General features: G+C 36.7%; 1 protein-coding gene and 1 non-coding gene across 3 annotated transcripts in view; one reads left to right on the plus strand and one right to left on the minus strand.

Annotated features, from left to right (window-relative positions):
• Positions 1-5,489: 5,489 nt before the first annotated feature.
• Positions 5,490-22,878, minus strand: part of AP4E1 (adaptor related protein complex 4 subunit epsilon 1) — a 70,641-nt gene continuing 53,252 nt past the window's right edge. For both annotated transcript variants that reach the window (XM_066276376.1, XM_066276377.1), the window contains 5 exons: positions 22,506-22,764; positions 18,648-19,205; positions 17,387-17,577; positions 9,961-10,118; positions 5,490-8,523 (listed from right to left, as the gene is read on the minus strand). In XM_066276376.1, the coding sequence (XP_066132473.1) occupies positions 8,363-8,523; positions 9,961-10,118; positions 17,387-17,577; positions 18,648-19,205; positions 22,506-22,764 (1,327 nt within the window). In that variant the 3' untranslated portion in view covers positions 5,490-8,362. The remainder of the gene's footprint in view (positions 8,524-9,960; positions 10,119-17,386; positions 17,578-18,647; positions 19,206-22,505; positions 22,765-22,878) is intronic.
• On the plus strand, positions 16,625-16,812 carry LOC136336789 (U2 spliceosomal RNA). The gene has a single exon (XR_010731603.1). It is a non-coding gene; the product is annotated as a U2 spliceosomal RNA (small nuclear RNA).

Genomic DNA, 22,878 nt, shown 5'->3' on the forward strand with positions numbered 1-22,878 from the left:
GGCCTGTTGTAAACAGATCAAAGTGGGAAAAGAATATAGCAAAAAAGGAATACAGCTTTAAAGAAGAAAATGGCAATAAACAACTACATATCAATAATAACCATAAATGTAAATGGATTAAATGATCCAATCAAAAGACATAGGGTAGCTGCGTGGATAAGAAAACAGGACCCGTACATATGCTGTCTACAAGAGACACACCTTAGAACAAAAGATACACATAGATTGAAGGTAAAAGGATGGAAAAACCATTTCATGCAAATGGAAATGAAAAAAAAGCTGGGGTAGCAATACTTATATCAGACAAATTGGACTTTAAAACAAAGGATATAGTAAGAGATAAAGAAGGCCACTACATAATGATAAAGGGAGGAATCCAAGAGGAAGATATAACTATTATAAATATCTATGCACCTAATATAGGAGCACCTAAATATATAAAGCAGACTTTGATGGATTTAAAGGGCAAGATCAACAGCAATTCTATAATAGTAGGGGATTTCAATACTCCACTAACATCACTAGATAGATCCTCAAGAAAGAAAATTAACAAAGAAACAGCAGACTTATTGGACACACTAGATCAGCTCGATTTAGTAAATATCTTCAGAACCTTTCACCCTAAAGCAGCAGAATATACATTCTTTTCAAGTGCTCATGGTACATTCTCTAGGATAGACCACATGTTAGGGCACAAAAGTGCTCTCAAAAAATTTAAGAAGATTAAAATCATATCAAGCACTTTCTCTGATCACAACGGCATGAAACTAGAAATGAACCACAACAGAAAAGCTCAAAAATTCTCAAACATATGGAAACTAAATAGCAGGTTGTTAAATAACGAATGAATTAAAAATGAGATCAAAGAAGAAATAAAAAAATTCCTAGAAACGAATGACAATGAGCATACATCAACTCAAAATTTATGGGACACAGCAAAAGCAGTACTGAGAGGGAAGTTCATAGCACTACAGGCACACTTTAAGAAGCTAGAAAAAGCTCAAATAAACAACTTAACCCTGCATCTAAAAGAACTAGAAAAAGAACAGCAAGTAAAGCCCAGAGCTAGTAGAAGGAAGGAAATAATAAAGATCAGAGCAGAAATAAATGACATAGAGGCTAAAGAAACAATACAGAAGATCAATGAAACTAGGAGCTGGTTCTTTGAAAAGGTAAACAAGATTGATGAACCTTTAACTAGACTCACCAAGAAAAAGAGAGAGAGGACTCAAATAAATAAAATTAGAAATGAGAGTGGAGAAATAACAACTGACACAACAGAAATACAAAATATTTTAAGAAAATACTATGAAGAACTGTATGCCAAAACACTAGACAATCTAGATGAAATGGACAAATTTCTTGAAACATACAATCTTCCAAAAATCAATCTGGAAGAATCAGAAAACCTAAACAGACTGATTACACCAAATGAGATCGAAACAGTTATCAAAAAACTCCCAACAAAGAAAAGTCCTGGGCCTGATGGCTTCACAAATGAATTCTACCAAATATTCAAAGAACTAACTCCTATCCTTCTCAAACTATTTCAAAAAATTCAAGAGGAAGGAAGACTTCCAAGCTCCTTTTATGAGGCAAGCATAATTCTGATTCCAAAACCAGGCAAGGACAATACAAAGAAAGAAAATTATAGGCCAATATCTCTGATGAATATAGATGCTAAAATCCTTAACAAAATATTAGCAAACCGGATCCAACAATATATGGAAAAAATCATACACCATAATCAAGTGGGATTTATTCTGGGGAGGCAAGGCTGGTACAATATTCGTAAATCAATCAATGTGATTCATCACATAAACAAAAAGGAGAAAAACCATATGATAATTTCAATAAATGCAGAAAAAGCATTTGATAAAATCCAGCACCCATTCATGATCAAAACTCTCAGCAAAGTGGGAATACAGGGAACATACCTCAACATGATAAAAGCCATCTATGAGAAACCCACAGCCAACATCATACTCAATGGGCAAAAATTAAAAGCAATACCCTTAAGATCAGGAACAAGGCAGGGGTGCCCCCTTTCACCACTCTTATTTAACATAGTCCTGGAAGTCCTAGCCACAACAATTAGACAAAAGAAATAAAAGGCATTCAAGTTGGAAAAGAAGAAGTAAAACTATCATTATTTGCAGATGATATGATATCGTATATAGAAAACCCTAAAGTCCCAGTCAAAAAACTACTGGACCTGATAAATGAATTCAGCAAAGTGGCAGGATATAAAATAAATACTCAAAAATCAGAGGCATTTTTATACGCCAATGAACAGTCAGAAAGAGAAATTAAGGAAACAATCCCCTTCACAATTACAACCAAAAAAATAAAGTACCTAGGAGTAAACTTAACCAAGGAGACTAAAGACTTGTACTCGGAAAATTACAAAGCATTGATAAAAGAAATCAAGGAAGATACAAACAAGTGGAAGCATATACCGTGCTCATGGTTAGGAAGAATAAACATCATTAAAATGTCTATATTACCCAAAGCAATCTATAAATTCAATGCAATACCAATTACAATACCAATGACATACTTCAAAGATATAGATCACATATTCCAAAAATTTATATGGAACCAAAAGAGAACACGAATAGCCTCAGCAATCTTAAAAAAGAATAAAGTGGGAGGTATCACACTTCCTGATATTAAGTTATACTACAAGCCCATTGTACTCAAAACAGCCTGGTACTGGCATAAGAACAGGCATATAGATCAATGGAACAGAACAGAGAACCCAGAAATAAACCCAGTTCTATGGACAACTGATATTTGACAAAGGAGGTAAGGAAATACAATGGAGTAAAGACAGCCTCTTTAACAAATGGTGTTGGGAAAATTGGACAGCTACCTGCAAAAAAATTAAACTAGATCACCAGCTTACACCACTCACAAAAATAAACTCAAAATGGATAAAAGACTTAAATGTAGGCCATGAAACCATAAGCATCTTAGAAGAAAACAGGCAGTAAGCTCTCTGACATCTATCAGAGCAATATATTTGCTGATTTATCTCCACAGGGAATATAAGACAGGATAAACAAATGCGACTATATCAAACTAAAAAGCTTTTGCACAGCTAAAGACAACAAGAACAGAATAAAAAGACAAACTACACAATGAAAGAACATATTTGACAATACGTCTGATAAGGGGTTAATAACCAAAATTTATAAAGAACTTGTAAATCTCAACACCAGGAAGACAAACAATCCAATCCAAAAATGGGCAAAAGAAATGAATAGACACTTCTCCAAAGAGGACATACAGATAGCCAATAGGCATATGAAAAAATGCTCAACATCACTAATCATTAGAGAAATGTAAATTAAAACCACAATGAGATATCACCTCACACCAGCCAGAATGGCGCTTATCAACAAAACAACACAGAATAAGTGCTGGCGAGGATGTGAAGAAAAGGGAACCTTCCTGCACTGCTGGTGGGAATGCAGACTGGTGCAGCCACTGTGGAAAACAGTATGGAGATTCCTCAAAAAACTGAAAATCGAACTGCCTTTTGACTCAGCTATCCCACTCTTAGGAATATACCCCAAGAACACCATAGAACGGCTCCAAAAGGAGAAAAGCACCCCCATGTTTGTGGCAGCATTGTTCACAATAGCGAAGATCTGGAAACAGCCCAAGTGTCCGTCAGAGGACGAGTGGATTAAAAAGCTTTGGTACATATATACTATGGAATACTACTCAGCCATAAGAAATGATGACATCAGATCATTTACAATAACATGGATGGACCTTGATAACATTATATGGAGTGAAATAAGTAAATCAGAAAAAAACTAAGAACTATATGAATCCATACATAGATGGGACATAAAAATGAGACTCAGAGACATGAACAAGAATGTGATGGCAACGGGGGTGAGGGGTTGGGGGAGGGGAGGGGCACAAAGAAAACCAGATAGAAGGTGACAGAAGACAATTTGACTTTGGGGGAGGGGTATACAGCACAATCAAATGTCAAAATAATCTGGAGATGTTTTCTCTCAACATATGTACCCTGATTTATCAATGTCACTGCATTAAATTTAATAAATTAAAAAAAAACAACCAGTGGTACATATACACAATGGAATACTATGGGGCCATGTAAAAGAAGGAAATCTTACCTTTTGTGACAACATGGATGAACCTGGAAACTATTGTTAGGTAAAATAAGCCAGGCAGAGAAAGAAAAATATCATATGACTTCACTCATTTGAGGAATCCAATGAACAATGGGAACTGAGGAACAGAATAGACACTGAGGCAGGATCAAAGAAACCAGAGCGAAAGGGGATGATAGGATGGGATCAGAAAAGGGGAAGAGATTGGTGAAATTATATATACATAACAGTGTTACAGAGAGCAGAAAAGCAAATCCTGGAGGGAAGGGGGGAGGGCAGTGGGGGAGGGGGACAAGAGAGATGTTGAGGGGAACAATGGGGTTGGGGGATGTATTCGGTGGGACACCTGAATTTGTGTAAACACAATAAATTTAAATCAATAAAAAAAAGTGAAAGGGAAAAAAAAGACACAGAACTTTGGAATGATCTGGTCAGGCTGGAATGAAAGCAGGGGGTATGGTCACACATCAGAGGATCAATCCACACTCTAACCTGTCAGAAGCCCACAAAACTCTCTTGGGACATAATATAAAAACAGGAGTATCTATAATTTTTTTTAATTTTAAAAGGTTTTATTTACTCATTCTACAGGTAGAGGAGAGAGGTGGGGAGCGAGAAGTAGTGACTCATAGTTGCTTCACGTTAGTTATTCACTGGTTGCTTGTCATATATGTCTTAACAGGGCAAGCCCAGGGTTTCGAACTAATGACCTCAGCATTCCAGATCGATGCTTTATCCACTGTGCCATCACTGGCCAGGCAAGCAGGTATCATTATATTTGTTTTTTCCTTCTTTTCCAAGTGAGAGGAGGGGAGATAAAGACAGACTCCTACATGCGCCCCAACCAGGATCCACTTGGCAACGCCCGCCTGGGGCCGATGCTCTGCCCATCTGGGGCCATGCTCACAACCAAGCTATCTTTAGCACCTGAGGTGGAGGCTCCACTGAGCCAGCTGCAGCACCCAAGTTCAATGCGCTCAAACCAATGGAGCCTTGGTTACAAGAGAGGAAGAGAGAGAGAGAGAGAGAGAAAAGAGGGAAGTGGAGAAGCAGATGGTCGCTTCTGTGTGCCCTGACTGGGAATCGAATCTGGGACTTCCATATGCTGAGCCGATGCTCTACTGCTGAGCCAACCAGCCAGGGCCAGTGTCTTTATTTTTAATAACCAAGTAGACCAGATTCCTATGGGCCTTAACAAGTAAATTACTTCTTCATCCCATTCCAATTGTTCCTACTCTTTTTAGCTAATGTTTATTAAATTACTGAATAGTACTACTATCATCAGCTATTTAGATAATAAAGGAATATAGACCAAAGAACAGTATAGATCACTTTGTATTTATATGTTTAATTGAATTATTTCAAATTACAGAATTCAACTCCAAAATATGGTAATTAATGCTTGTTATTCACTTGCATATTTCCCTCCTAAAATTTTAACACAGCAAAACACTTTAAAGATATGTAAATAGGTTCAGTGCACTTTAGTGGCTCACAATTATGAGAAAAATACCACATTTATCCATAAAAATTAAGACAAACAGCTCAATATTTAAAATTATTATTGACATGAAATAAAATAAAGAAAAAAATACTGCATTTTTGCCACAGTGTTTTGGTAGATGTGAGCAGAACGTTGTTTCAAATCCTGCTCCTCTGCAGAGCACACACTGTGGCCGGCACGCTGGCTTCGGGAACTGCTCGGCCTCCACCTATGCTCTGTAGAAGGATCCTCACTCAGGCCCATCCCCTGAGCCCAAGCTGCTGCCTCCACAGGGACTACTCTGATGGGAGCCTGCTTCTCCTTTCACCTGCTCTTAAGACTTCGCGGTCTTCCCCATTATTCTGCCCAGATTCACACTTGCTGCCACCTGCATTCTCGGCAAAGATGCCTGGCACAGAACTCACACAGCTGAGTAACCCCACTGTTATAAGTCCCCTCACCTGACTAAGTTATGACTATCACATAAGGAGATGATCTACCCACAGTAATCATTCTTCCTACTTTATAGTCACGTCTCCTACAATGCACAAAAAGTTGGTGATGTCTGACTTAGAATTTAAAATACTAAATTATATAGTTTAGTCAGAATATATACTGCTCTGAAGTTCTTTAAAATCTACTCTTTCCTACTACTGTTGTTTTTAAAATCATAAAAATATAAAAATTGTAAACATTCTCTAAACATTCCAATAAAAATCCTGTAACCCTACTTTTCCTTTGGTGGGTTCAGAAAGAACAAAAGTGACACCACGTTCCCTTAGGAAGACTCAAAATCCTGTTCCCAGCCCTAACCTACCATTGCACGTCTCCCACCATTGGACAGCTCTACAGGCCAAGCACGTCTCTCATGACAACTGCTGCTACCACTCACGAGCACCCTTGTGACCAGGCAGCAGCTCGCTGTAATCACTTCCAGACAAACTGCCCACCTGCTTACCTGCTTGCTGGGCATCTTACAGCCATCTCCCTACATGCAACCCAGCCTCAGTGACCATGCAAACACATGGAAGTAAGGACCCAAAACATCAGGGGCGCTCCTCTGCAAAGTGAGAGGGCACTGATTCCGCTGTCAGAGTAGCAGCAGAACCAGGCGGGGGCGCTGCTGACAGAGGTAGGACTACAGAGGACGCCCAGGAGGCTAGCCCCCGGTGTCCAGCACACCTCCAGAGACAGCGCCTTCCCTGCCTCGTGACGCTGCTGGCACCCTGAGGACGAACCTCACCTTCTATTTAAAAGGGAGAAACCTACACAGTAAATTCCAGCTACTTTTCATTGCTTTTACAGCAAGGTTTTACTGTGTATTTAAAAAGCAGGAAAGTAGCAAGGTATTACATTTTTTAAATTAATAACTTAAGAATTAATTTCAAAAAATACTGTTTTGTTTTTAGGAAGGAATATGGTAGACACAAATGAGTTATGAAATCCATCAGCTCTGGGGAATCCCCCTAGTATCTTTCAGACCAGCTGTAATTAACGAGATAGCCTTAAACCAGAACTCTGCACCTGGGTGGTAAACAGTACCAATTATTTACAGTACGAACTGCAGTGACTTAAAATTGTATTACTGAACAGTCTCCATGGTGAAGTGTCAGAAAAAGTAAATAGTATTTCCACAGCACCATAAGGTTTTATAAAATATAACTTCCATTTTTAACATTAATGCACAATCTCAAGATTCTGGTCCATCATTCATATTAGGCTGATAATAGATCTGACAGAGGCCACAAAGGCACAACTATAATATGACAATGATGTTTTTTACTGGAGAACTTGTATGGTGTACTTAGTCACTGTTTTGGTTGCATCCACTGAGTTCTAGTGGATTTAAAGGCCAAGAAAACAGGTTTTGCTGTTTATACCCTAATCATAAATTTTATCTTTCCAAAAGAACCAAAGTGGTAACTGAGATAGTTGCCATAACTAAAAAGTCCTTCTAAGTGTTTGCTTTAGTACCGTGGGCTTTTGTGGGTTTGTTTCATATTGACAATATTTTGTAAATGGCTCTGACTTTTTAACATATGAATACAGTGATTCATTTTTAATTTTGAAAATAAATGCAAGTGGAAAACAGACAAATTTTGTAACCAAATTACCTGCAATTATGTATCACAGCTATCTACAATAAAAACTGTATCACGGATTGAATCCCCCAATATCCAGCATGCTCACAGATCTCTTGAACTAAGTGTGTGCTGTGCCAACTTAGTTCAATACTGATATAAGCAAAACATAATTCAAAGTAATGGCTTGCCTACCAAAAAGCAAACGCTGCATTCCAAAGCCAAATATGAAGTAGGTGGGGTTAGCAATTCCATGTCTCCCCTTCGTTAATGCACAGAACTCAGACTTGGCTTTACTATAAATCTGCTAGCACTAGAGTAAATCTGCTATAAAATTACTTATAACAAAATAAATATTTTTCAGTCCCTTTACACTAAGTGACATATAAATCATTAGCAGTTTATAACATTAGCTTAGGTCACTCTTTTGGACCCAAACATACTGTACAGTCCTGAGTAAAAGGTTAAGGATACAGTTTCTTGGGGATCTTTCTTGATCAGGAATCATAAAGGAAACACATAAAACCACAACTTGTAATTATCCCCATTTCCATTAGAAGTACCATGAGTTTTTTTTTACTTTGGTAAATAAGTTTATCTATGTAAACCACTTATTTTGATGGAGTAAGATGTAAGAGCTTCTGCTAGGAGCCCTCCATCACCTTTTGACACTGATACAGTAAATAGTCAGGAAGAATGGAGCAGGCGGATCTGAGCCACACGGCTAATGTGTCACTGTGAACTCGGAAGTGCAGCAAACAGGGAGTGGACGGGAGCAGCTGGCAGGCCAACAGCCCTTCATTGCCTACAAAAGACAAAAATTAAAATTTCTTTAACAGAAAAGGACTTCAACACATTTCTACAAAGAAGATATACAAATGGCCAATAAGCACATGAAAAGATATTCAACAGCACTTCATTAAGAAAATGCAAACCAAAACCACAACAAAAGACTACAGAGCTTCATACCTATAAGGATGGCAATTATCAAACTAAATAAATAACAAGTGTTAGTGACCGGTGTGGATAAATTCGAACCCTTGTACACTGCTGGTAGAGAATGTAAAGGGCACAGATTCTGTGAAAAATGTTACAACAGGTTCTCCAAAAATTAAATATAGAATTACCACATGACCCAGCATTTCTACTTCTGGGCAGGTAACCTAAAGAACTGAAAGTAAGGATTCGAACACAGATATCTGTACACTCATATACACAGAATCATTATTCACAATAGCCAAAATATGGAAGCAACTCAAGCGTCCATCAACAGATGAATGGATAAACAAAATGCGGTACATTCACGCCATGGAAAGTATTCATTAGAAAATCTGACACATGCTACAACATGGAGGAACCTTAAAGACATTATTCTATGTGAAATAAGGCAGTCACAAAAGGGCAAATATTATATCTTTCCACTAGTATGAGGTATATATATAGTCAAATTCATAAAGAGAAAAAATAGAATGGTGGGTATCAGGGGCTGGAGAGGGAGGGGGACTGAGGAGTCAGAGTTTCATGGGTACAGTTTTAGTTAGGGGAGAAAAAAAAATTCAGGAGGTGATGGTGATGACAGTTGTACAACAACATGAATTTATTTAATGCCACTAAACTTAACACTTAAAAATAGTTAAAATGGCCTGACCAGGTGGTGGCACCATGAATAGAGCATGAGACTAGGACGGAGAGGACCCAGGTTTGAAACCCTGAGGTCACTGGCTTGAGTGTAGGCTCATCCAGCTTGAGCACAGGCTCACCATTTGAGCATGGGGTCACTGGCTTGAGCATGGGATCATAGACATGACCCCATGGTCACTGGCTTGAGACCAAAGGTCACTGGCTTGAAGCCCAAATTCACTGGTTTGAGCAAGGGGTCACTCACTCTGCTGTAGCCCCCCAGTCAAGGCACATATGAGAAAGCAATCAATGAACAACTAAGGTGTTGCAATGAAGAATTGATGCTTCTCATCTCTCTCCCTTCTAGTCTGTCTGTTCCTATCTGTCCCTCTCTCTAGCTCTGTGACACACACACACACACACACACACACACAAATAATTAAAATGGTAAATTTTGTTATGTGTATTTTACCACAAAAAGTCTTTAATAAAATCTGAAGAACATACTCATCTAAAAGATACCAATAACAGAAAATACAGCTCTAAGATACCTGACACTTTGTGTTCTGATTGTGAGAAAGCCCTCATAAACACAGGACTGCCTGTTCTTGACTATACGAACCTATAATGTCGACAACATGAAGTCTCAGTTTCTGGTTCAGAGTTTTTAGGGCAGAAGGCAGAGCAGCTTGAGAGTCTAACAATTTTATATTTTGCTTCACATCATTTGTGAAGGATAACCAGAGTTTGCCAAAGTCTTCAGTTGAGATGTTTAATGGTCTGAAAATAATTTTTAAAATTAGATTGATGTCAAAAGAATAAAATAACTCTAGACAAACATACATTTCAAATGACTCATGTGAATAAAGCAATTACTGTTAAACTGGGTACCACAAAACATATTTTTAAACAAAATATGATTAGAATGCTAACCATCATCCTCCAATCTGATGAAAATAATGAAAGCAAGAAATGCTATTAAAGTGCAAATGTTTATTCAATAAATCACCTAGTTCTCTCTTTTTCTGATTATAAGTGATTTCAGTAAAATTTTACCAGGTAATTTCATGAATCATTCAAATATAATATAAAATTTTCTTTCATGTACACTTTGGATTTAGGGTTAATGAGACACTCTATCAAAGTCTAATATAAGATTATGGATACAAAGACCTAACTCCTTAAGTAAATTAGACCAAGAAAAATGCATTTTAAAAATGGTTCAAGAAAAGGAGGGGGGGAATAATTTCCTTTTTTTAAAAATTATTATTTTATTTTATTTTTATTTCATTATTAATTTTTTTTAAAAAAACAACTCTTTGATTTTTTATTTTTTTTAACTTTTTATTCTTTATTAAATCTCATTAATACTATCAACAAAACCACCCTCAGATGCCATTAAGGAAGAGAAAATCGAATATCATGGATACAAAAGAGAGGTAACACAGCTAGATGAGGAAAAATCTATGGAGAAAAAATTTAATATATTGGAAACCTTGGAGCTAAATGACAGAGAATTCAAGATAGAAATCCTAAAAATCCTCCGAGATATACAAGAAAACACAGAAAGGCAATTTAGGGAGCTCAGAAAACAACTCAAAGAACACAAAGAATATATGTCCAAAGAAATTGAAACTATAAAAACAAATCAAACAGAGATGAAAAACTCAATTCACGAGCTGAAAAACGAAGTAACAAGCTTAGCTAATAGAACAGGTCAGATAGAAGAGAGGATTAGTGAAATAGAAGACAAGCAACTTGAGGCACAACAGAGAGAAGAAGAAAGAGACTCAAAAATTTAAAAAAATGAGATAGCCCTACAAGAATTATCTGACTCCATCAAAAAGAATAACATAAGAATAATAGGTATATCAGAGGGAGAAGAGAGAGAAAATGGAATGGAGAACATACTCAAACAAATAATAGATGAGAACTTCCCAAGCCTGGGGAAAGAACTAAAGCCCCAAATTCAAGAAGCAAACAGAACACCGAGTTTTCTTAACCCCAACAAACCTACTCCAAGGCATATCATAATGAAATTGACACAAACCAACAGCAAAGAAAAAATTCTCAAGGCAGCCAGCGAAAAGAAGAATACAACATATAAAGGAAGGCCCATTAGATTATCATCAGATTTCTCAGCAGAAACTCTACAAGCTAGAAGAGAGTGGACCCCAATATTTAAAGTCCTGAAAGAGAGGAACTTTCAGCCACGAATACTATACCCATCAAAGCTATCCTTTAAATATGAAGGAGAAATAAAAACATTCACAGATACAGAAAAGATGAGGGAATTTATCATCAGAAAACCCCCACTCCAGGAATTACTAAAGGGGGTTCTCCAATCAGATACAAAGAACAAAAAAAAAAACAGAGCCACAAGTAAAAGCTCCAAGAAGAACACAATAAAACCAAATTTAAACTGTGACAACAACAAAAAGAAAGAGGGGGAGAAGATGGAGATTAACAGTAGCAAAGGACGATGGAGTGCAAAAGTACTCACAAAATAGTTTGCTACAATGAACAGGGTAGGGACCCTTTTCATTACTCAAAGGTAACCACCATTGAAAAAACCACCACAGAAGCACATGAGATAAAAAAGATAGCAACAGAGGAAAGATGTATGGAATACAACCAAATAAAAACAAAAGATAGAAAAATGAAAGAGAAGGATCAAACAAGACACAAAACTAACAGAAAGCAAGATATAAAATGGCAATAGGGAACTCACAAGTATCAATAATTACACTAAATGTAAACAGATTAAACTCACCAATAAAAAGGCACAGAGTAGCAGAATGGATTAAAAAAGAAAATCCAACTGTATGCTGCCTACAGGAAACTCATCTAAGTAACAAGGATAAAAACAAATTCAAAGTGAAAGGCTGGAAAACAATACTCCAAGCAAATAACATCCAAAAAAAAGCAGGTGTAGCAATACTCATATCGGATAATGCTGACTACAAGACAGGAAAAGTACTCAGAGATAAAAATGGCCATTTCATAATGGCTAAGGGGACACTGAATCAAGAAGACATAACAATTCTTAATATATATGCACCAAACCAAGGAGCACCAAAATATATAAGACAGCTACTTATTGATCTTAAAACAAAAACTGACAAAAATACAATCATACTTGGAGACCTCAATACACCACTGACGGCTCTAGATCGGTCATCCAAACAGAGAATCAACAAAGACATAGTGGCCTTAAACAAAACACTAGAGCACCTGGATATGATAGACATCTACAGGACATTTCATCCCAAAGTGACTGAGTATACATTTTTCTCCAGTGTACATGGATCATTCTCAAGAATTGACCATATGTTGGGCCACAAAAACAACATCAGCAAATTCAGAAAAATTGAAGTTGTACCAAGCATATTTTCTGATCATAAAGCCTTGAAACTAGAATTCAACTGCAAAAAAGAGGAAAAAAATCCCACAAAAATGTGGAAACTAAACAACATACTTTTAAAAAATGAATGGGTCAAAGAAGAAATAAGTGCAGAGGTCAAAAGATATATACAGACTAATGAAAATGACAATACGACATATCAGAATCTATGGGATGCAGCAAAAGCAGTGATAAGAGGGAAGTTCATATCACTTCAGGCATATATGAACAAACAAGAGAGAGCCCAAGTGAACCACTTAACTTCCCACCTTAAGGAACTAGAAAAAGAAGAACAAAGACAACCCAAAACTAGCCGAAGAAAGGAGATAATAAAAATCAGAGCAGAAATAAATGAATTGGAGAACAGAAAAACTATAGAAAAAATTAATAGAACAAGGAGCTGGTTCTTTGAAAAGATCAACAAAATTGACAAACCCTTGGCAAGACTTACCAAGGAAAAAAGAGAAAGAACTCATATAAACAAAATCCAAAATGAAAGAGGAGAAATCACCACGGACACCATAGGTATACAAAGAATTATTGTAGAATACTATGAAAAACTTTATGCCACTAAATTCAACAACCTAGAAGAAATGGATAAATTCCTAGAACAATACAACCTTCCTAGACTGAGTCAAGAAGAAGCAGAAAGCCTAAACAGACCTATCAGTAGAGAAGAAATAGAAAAAACCATTAAAAACCTCCCCAAAAATAAAAGTCCAGGCCCTGACGACTATACCAGCGAATTTTATCAAACATTCAAAGAAGACTTGGTTCCTATTCTACTCAAAGTCTTCCAAAAAATTGAAGAAGAAGCAATACTTCCAAACACATTTTATGAGGCCAACATAACCCTCATATCAAAACCAGGCAAGGATGGCACAAAAAAAGAAAACTACAGACCAATATCTCTAATGAATACAGATGCTAAAATACTAAACAAAATACTAGCAAATCGAATACAACAACATACTAAAAAAATAATACATCATGATCAAGTGGGATTCATCCCAGAATCTCAAGGATGGTTCAACATACGTAAAACGGTTAAAGTAATACACCATATCAACAAAACAAAGAACAAAAACCACATGATCTTATCAATAGACGCAGAAAAGGCTTTCGATAAAATACAACACAATTTTATGTTTAAGACTCTCAACAAAATGGGTATAGAAGGAAAATATCTCAACATGATAAAGGCCATATATGATAAACCATCAGCTAACATCATATTAAATGGCACTAAACTGAAGGCTTTCCCCCTTAAATCAGGAACAAGACAGGGTTGTCCACTCTCTCCACTCTTATTTAATGTGGTACTAGAGGTTCTCGCCACAGCAATCAGACAAGACAAAGAAATAAAAGGCATCCATATCGGAAAAGAAGAAGTAAAGGTATCACTTTTTGCAGATGATATGATCCTATACATCGAAAACCCCAAAGAATCCACAAAAATACTAGAAACAATAAGCCAATACAGTAAGGTCGCAGGATACAAAATTAACATACAGAAGTCAATAGCCTTTCTATATGCCAACAATGAAACAATTCAGAATGAACTCAAAAGAATAATCCCCTTCACAATTGCAACAAAAAAAATAAAATACTTAGGAATAAACATAACAAAGAATGTAAAGGACTTATATAATGAAAACTATAAACCATTTTTAAGGGAAATTGAAAAAGATATAATGAGATGGAAGAATATACCTTGTTCTTGGCTAGGAAGAATAAATATAATCAAGATGGCCATATTACCCAAAGCAATATACAAATTTAATGCAATTCCCATCAAACTTCCAATGACGTTTTTTAAAGAAATAGAGCAAAAAATCATCAGATTTATATGGAACTATAAAAAAACCCAAATAGCCAAAGCAATCCTAAAGAAAAAGAATGAAGCTGGGGGCATTACAATACCTGACTTCAAACTATATTATAGGGCCACGACAATCAAAACAGCATGGTATTGGCAGAAAAATAGACACTCAGACCAATGGAACAGAATAGAAAGTCCAGAAATAAAACCACATATATATAGTCAAATAATTTTTGATAAAGGGGCCAACAACACACAATGGAGAAAAGAAAGCCTCTTCAATAAACGGTGCTGGGAAAACTGGAAAGCCACATGCAAAAGAATGAAACTGGACTACAGTCTCTCCCCCTGTACAAAAATTAACTCAAAATGGATCAAAGATCTAAACATAAGACCTGAAACAATTAAGTACATAGAAGAAGACATAGGTACTCAACTCATGGACCTGGGTTTTAAAGAGCATTTTATGAATTTGACTCCAATGGCAAGAGAAGTGAAGGCAAAAATTAATGAATGGGACTACATCAGACTAAGAAGTTTTTGCTCAGCAAGAGAAACTGATAACAAAATAAACAGAAAGCCAACTAAATGGGAAATGATATTTTCAAACAACAGCTCAGATAAGGGCCTAATATCCAAAATATACAAAGAACTCATAAAACTCAACAACAAACAAACAATCCCATAAAAAAATGGGAAGAGGATATGAACAGACACTTCTCCCAGGTGGAAGGACAAATGGCCAACAAATATATGAAAAGATGCTCATCTTCTTTAGCTATTAGAGAAATGCAAATCAAAACGGCAATGAGATACCACCTCACACCTGTTCGATTAGCTATTATTAGCAAGACAGGTAATAGCAAATGTTGGAGAGGCTGTGGAGAAAAAGGAACCCTCATCCACTGTTGGTGGGAATGTAAAGTAGTACAACCATTATGGAAGAAAGTATGGTGGTTCCTCAAAAAACTGAAAATAGAACTACCTTATGACCCAGCAATCCCTCTACTGGGTATATACCCCAAAAACTCAGAAACATTGATACGTAAAGACACATGCAGCCCCATGTTTATTGCAGCATTGTTCACAGTGGCCAGGACATGGAAACAACCAAAAAGCCCATCAATAGATGACTGGATAAAGAAGATGTGGCACATATACACTATGGAATACTACTCAGCCATAAGAAATGATGACATCGGAACATTTACAGCAAAATGGTGGGATCTTGATAACATGATACGAAGCGAAATAAGTAAATCAGAAAAAAACAGGAACTGCATTATTCCATACGTAGGTGGGACATAAAAGTGAAACTGAGAGACATTGATAAGGGTGTGGTGGTTACGGGGGGGAGGGGGGAATGGGAGAGGGAAAGGGGGAGGGGGAGGGGCACAGAGAGAACAAGATAGAGGGTGACGGAGGACAATCTGACTTTGGGTGATGGGTATGCAACATGATTGAACGACAAGATACCCTGGACTTGTTATCTTTGAATATATGTATCCTGATTTATTGATGTCACCCCATTAAAAAAATAAAATTATTTAAAAAAAAAATGGTTCAAGAGACAGAAGATCAAATAGTTACACTGTGGTATCTATCTCAAAGTGGGATTATATGAAACTTTTATATTCAACTTATATTTTTTCTATAGCATTGAATTTTTATAATTCTGTATCTATATACTGATTTTATAATTAAGAAAATATTTTTAAAGATACAGAGGATTTTATTAATATGTACAGAAGAACTGTGTTATATATATTGTGCTTCTTCAGGTTATGAATGCTCATCATGGGAGACACCTCATAGTTAAAGAATGTAAGTTTTTCTTATATAGTGACATGGGTATAAATACTCTTTGACAGATTAACATCCATATTCTTACTAAAAGGCTTTAAAGAGTAGGCAAAAACTGTAGTAGTGTAACACAAGTGGATGTATGGAGATTTAAAATTTTTATAGATAATCACTGGTATTCTGCATTCTTGGTTCAAGCAGCCTTCATTTTAGAATATGTTTGAATACAGTACAATATATTCATAACAGTAAATGAGAATTGCTTCTCAGCTTTTCGGCAAAAATCAAATGTATTATCTCTTCTGATCAGTTTAATATCTGACATGCCTGCTACCCAAGGACAATATATTAAATGGATATTTGAATTAGGAGACGGAACTGGAGCTTGCTCCCTCCACTCCAGCATTGCCTGGGATTATAGTACTTCCAGGACTGAAGCACCAAGAAAAATACAAAAACACTAAATGACAGAAGAGGTGAAGTTGTTTCCAATTATTCTGGCAGATTGTACAGTGCCTACTATAAATGCTAAATACTTACTGCATGTCTAATAACTTTGTTGAGTAATTTTCTTACAGATTTCTAAAGTTTAATAAACAGATTTTATGAAAGAATTAATCAAACAAATGAAATACAAATAATAGAAATTTTAAAAGCTTTCAAAAAAAGCCATGTAGACTCTTCAAAGTTATTTCAGTTTAAATATTACCTTAATATCAGTTTCTCTAAGAAGTTTCCAGGATTAATAACCAACCCCAACCTAAACTGGGTCCCATATTATAATCAGTCATTGTACCATTTACTTTCTCTTCAAAGCACAATTTACAAGTATATCTGTATTTATATAATTGTTCAATGTCTCCTCCCTAGGCTGAGCACTCCCTAAAGTTAGGGGCTGTGTCTAGTTTTGAATTGTTATACTTCCTAGCACCTAGCATAGTGCTTCTGTCCAGAGAAGGGCCCAACAAATATTTGCTCAATGAATGAATAACCTGAATTTACATTCCAGAAAATATTTACCTAATGAAATCTAACAGTGATAAGTTTATTGAAAATTCGAGCTGAACAGCATGAGTGTCTATCATTTGATAATTTACAACAGCAGAAAGATTCCCTTCTGTACAAGGTTTTTCCATCTGCACACTATATTGAAAGTGTTTGGTGTTCTCTGCTTCTATCACAGGCAAGCAGCATCCAGGTTGCTCAGTGATCTGTAAATAAAAGTCAATAAAAGTATTGAAAAAAGAATCAATACAGACAATTGATCAATACATCAATCATATGAATACCAATGTTCTATATTTAATTAATGTGGTATAAAAGCATACTATGGTGAGATGTTAGTAACAAATCACATTATGAAAATGACTGACACCTTCCCTTGAGAAAAATTCACTAGCACAGATAATTATGGAATAGTACACAGGTCAAAAATGCATAACAAATGTCATTACAATGAAAACCTCTGTATAAAGATTATTAAACTCTAATGTTGTGACTCTCAATAGATGACTATGTTGTGACTCTGGCTAATAGATTTTTAAAGCTAAGAGTTAAAAAATAGACATATACAGGTGTCTTCCTTTCTCTTTCTCCACCCTTACTCAAGGCAACTGAATTGGGTTTTAATTCACACGTGATTCTAATGCACATCTAGAGTCAGGAATTTTTGCCCTGGTCAGGTTCAGATAATATCCCATTCAACATATTCTAGCTCATAGAAGAAATTGGGTCAGTTTTGTGGAATACTGATCTACTGGTCAAATTTCATTATAACTCCACCAAGGACACAATAATGCAATTAGCACATTTCCATAAATCACAGTGGCAGTCTCTTGGAGGGAAGAAACAATTGATGCCTGAGCACTCAGTATGATGCAAAGGCACGCTATTAATGTCTGCACTTTAAATGTGAGGAAACTGAGGTACAAAGCAGGTATATAACTGGACCATGTAACACAGCTAATCAGCAGCAGAATTAAGATTCAAAGCCATGCAGTCTGAGTCAAGAGTCTATATTCCCAACTACTGTGCTCTATCAAAACCCACTTGATACTATTTATGGCCTTCCCCAATACAATCTTTATTATGTTCCCTCTTCTCTTTTGAATAATTCACCCCTATTCATAAAAATTTAAAAATCTGTCACATCTTTTACCTTTTTTGTTAAAGAGAAAAGACATGTAAAAGAAATGAATAAGCCATCAGAGGAGCCAACAGCGGAAACACTAAGTAAGCATTGTACATTTATGGCAGAAATAATGAGCCATTCCTTTCTTACCTTGAAATTTTCTGCAGGAGCAATTTCTAAGTGAGCACTTTTCAATTCCAAACCACTCTTATTAGAAACTAACCACACCATCAATAAGCAATCATCTTTCCAAATTTTGTAAGAAGACACTGACACGGTTTCATTACTACAGACCTCCATAAGATCTGAATGCATGTGTTCAGCAGTTTCTTCCAACAAAGAAGAAGCTAAAGAAGTTTCACTGCCAACTGAGACTGCGGTGGATTGAGAAGGGTGAAAAACTTGCATATTATCATCAGCAAACAAAGAAGGTGTAGACTGCCTGCAATTTGAGAGTTTCTCAACAAAGGGAAGGTCTGTGAGTGACTCTGAATCCAAAAGTTCTGAACTGAGAGTAAGTTTCTTTAATTCTTTGTCTCCTCTATTCTGCAAATTATCCAAATAGTAATCTTCTTCATAAGTCATATTTGATGAAGAACTAAAGGAAGAAAAGGTCGTATTCTGAGCATGGGTTGTTTCTCCACTTTTGGGTTCCTTGACTTTTGATTTCCTTCTGAACTTGTGAGAGACTGCATCTGCTTTTCCTAGCTGCAAAAATGAAACATAATATGAAAAGAAAACATTCTTCTACTCATGAGTTTTAAACATTTTTTTATAATTTCAAATGAGCAATTTACTAGCTTGCTAAGTTCTATCTATAAGACATAGATTAAAAAAGAATCAAAGATAAATAAAATCTTAAGTCTTGAAATTCTGACAAGCTATATAACTTTGAACTATTAGCTAAATCTTATTTCTTATTAAAAACACATAAAATCAGAAAAATAAATAACTTTAAAAAGTTAATTGTGAACAACTCTAAAAACTTGTTAGATTTCATAATAGTAGAGTACAGAATTGCACAAATTAACAACAGTGTGAAACCTAGCTGTTTAAAAAAAAATTTCATTGATGTGTGTGTGAGAGAGAAAGGGAAGCATCAACTCATTCCATGTAGCTATTCTATTTAGTTGTGCACTCACTGGTTGCTTCTCATATGTGCCCTGACCAGAGAGCAAACCTGTGACCTCGGCACACACAGAATGATGCGATATCCACTGAGACACCCAGCCAGGGTTAAACCTAGCTGTTTTTTTAGTTTCTCAGAGTTGTCCTGTAGAAGGTAAGATATCCTCAAATACAGGGATGGCTCAAACTCTTGACCCAGTAATCTACATTAATCATGATTTCATGGCCTGTGAGTCAGTAAACAGAGAAGACAAACTGCTTTTACCTCAAGAATAAACTGTCAGTGGCTGACTGAGACACAGAGCAGGAAAGAATTCTGTAAGTGACCAGTGACATTTGCTACTAACTCAAGAGATGAGAACAGCAAATTTGTCATCCTTGAGCTAATCCTCCTGAGGAATGGTCTGCAAATCTATGTAAGAAGAGATGACTCAAGTGTCCTCTTGCCCCTCAAAGTTCTATCTAAAATCAGTAGAGCAGACAGGCACTACTCGAAGTCCAAGTCCCTGTCTCCATCCTCCTGGGGGCTATAATACTTTGTGATCACCTTTCACATGATTCTAGTTAACCAGAATTCTAGTTCCTTTTTTTATCCTCCCATTCTCTCAATTCCCAACATCTCCCCCAACTCTCAGCAGATGAGTTCATCTTCTACCTTCCAATTCAGAAGTCATCAAACAAGAACTAACATTATTTTAATACAAAAACAAGTGGAGGTGGGTGGGTGAGTAAAGGACTTCGATTCTAGTAGCCATGGGACTTGAACTGGACACTCAGTAGTCCCCCCTTAATTGTGGTTCTGCCTTCCATGCTTTCGGTTACCTGAGGTTTCGGTTACCTGCAGTCAACCACAGTCTAAAAACACTGAATGTAAAACTCCTAGACACAGAGTACAGTGCGGTGATTACCAGAGGGAAAGGGGCTGAGGAGAGGTAGAAAAGTAAAAGAGGGATAAGTGGAAGGAGACTTGACTTGGAGTGGTGAACACACAATACAATATACAGATGATGTATTATTATAAACTTGTATCCTTGAAACCTATATATAATTTTATTAACCAATTTTACCCCAATAAATTCAATTAAAAAATTTATAAAAGGTGTCACGATACAGATAAAGCATATCCAATCAGCTAATATGTCTGCTGTGCCCTGGCGACAGAGGAAAAGTTGGGGATGAGTGAGAGGATACATAATAATTTCATATAATCACTTGCTTCCCCTCCTTTCTGCATGACGCCATCTGAGTTAAAACACAGTTCCTTACTAAAATCAGAGTCCCATAAGAAAGGGGAATAACTGCCTCTAAAAAAACCAAACTGTTCTAGTGATTGCTGAAGGGAAATGTATGTATAAGGGGTAACCCAAAGATAAATAAGCATAATTTAAATAGAAAGACATCTTAATTACATTTCTGATCTCAAGTGCATTACAAAAAAAGTATGATAATTAGTTTGTTACCCTGATGTTCTCCTGAGAAAGTCTCTAACTACGTACTTTGTGCAGTAGGCAGGAATCTTTCAATACCAGCAGTGAGGTTCACAAATCAGGGCCCCACCTAAGCCTGGGTGCACCCCGACCCTGATGCAGTCCGACCTGGGTGCACCCCGACCCTGATGCAGTCCGACCTGGGTGCACCCCGACCCTGATGCAGTCCGACCTGGGTGCACCCCGACCCTGATGCAGTCCGACCTGGGTGCACCCCGACCCTGATGCAGTCCGACCTGGGTGCACCCCGACCCTGATGCAGTCTGACCTGGGTGCTCTCACATCAGTGTCCCAGCATTCCCTGTGTCCTCACCACAGCCTGCTGGAACAACTCAGAGACCTGAGATCAGTCTCTCTGCTATTGAACTGCAGATGTTGAGTGAGATGGCATTAAGATGTGTTGCCTATTAATACTTTCAGGTTGAATTTGTTCTTAAGATGAAGTGAATATCAAGACTGACAGAAATGGGATCTGAAAAAGAGAGAGAGACAGGCAAAAGTGTAGCCTAGAGCTTGGCCTAGTGTGACAGGGATGGAGAGAAAATTCCACCAAGGGAAGAGAGAAAGAACTGGGATAATGTAAAACTTTAGAAAATGTAGCCCTAATCACCATTTTGCACTAGGTAGGTTCATCAGCCCACCAAAGAGAAAATGACATGGAATTCTCAGATGTTCAAAAAACTATACCCATCTTTCACTCTAGTTTTTCATTCTTTTACTATGAGAATAATATATTAGCATAAAAACTTTGTGAAAATCATCATAATCATAATGCCTGAATGTAGTTTTCATTTTCATATAAATCCTTTCAGTCTCAAAACACTTTTATCTTCTTAACTGTTATAGGCAAGATATAAAATTTTTATATTGTTTTTAATATATCATTGGTAGGTTTTTATTTTACAATGCAGTATGTATCAGTGTTAATGGCTGAGTAATATTCTCAGCTAATATAATTTATGTACCTGTTCTCCTGTTAGACATCTAAATTGATTCCTATTTTTCAGTATTAAAAACAACATTATAAGAAGTACTTTTTCCACAGACAAATCAACAAATGTTGAACTCTTATTGACAGTATTTCCACCCAGCCTCCCTCCCACTGAGCACTGTCCTCCACCCACTGCGGTAAGAACATCCCTGATTATATCTGTTACTTTATTTGGACCCTGACCCTTACCCTAGCTGACTAGACAGACTAAAGAAACACTGACTCAAGCTGAGCAAATTAGCTTTTCTCTTTCAGGAATATAAAAGAATGTTATTGGTGGCTCTGGCACTGGGGAAGCAATTTCCCACCACATATGTAGAAGATGGCCAAGAGTTTTCAGGGAGCCAGGTTTTTGCATGAAACAGGAGACACAGTCTCAGAGGAATGTAACTGGCTACTTACCAAATTGACTGCACTTTCTGATCCCAGCCCAACAAATAATGAGCTTGCCAGCAGTTGCTTCTCTTGCTCCTCTTTAGATTGGGCCAGGACTTGAGATTGATCCTTCTTTTTAACACTCTGATCTACATTGTCCATTGTTATATTCTCTTGAAGAACAGGTGTGGCTTCAGTTTCATCACCAGTTTTGCTTTCCTTCTTAGGAAGATAGCCCTCTTTTCCCCACAATTTCTTTATCCCTTCCAGCTTCAAGCTATTTGTCCTAAGGAGATTGATAATGAAAATCAGGTCATCTTAAATAATGGCTAAGTAATTACTTTCTTGAAGCATTTTTTTAAAAAGATTTTATTTATTGATTTTACAGAGACAGGAGAGA

Source organism: Saccopteryx bilineata, chromosome 4 (assembly GCF_036850765.1).
Source record: "Saccopteryx bilineata isolate mSacBil1 chromosome 4, mSacBil1_pri_phased_curated, whole genome shotgun sequence".
Lineage (NCBI taxonomy): Eukaryota > Metazoa > Chordata > Mammalia > Chiroptera > Emballonuridae > Saccopteryx > Saccopteryx bilineata.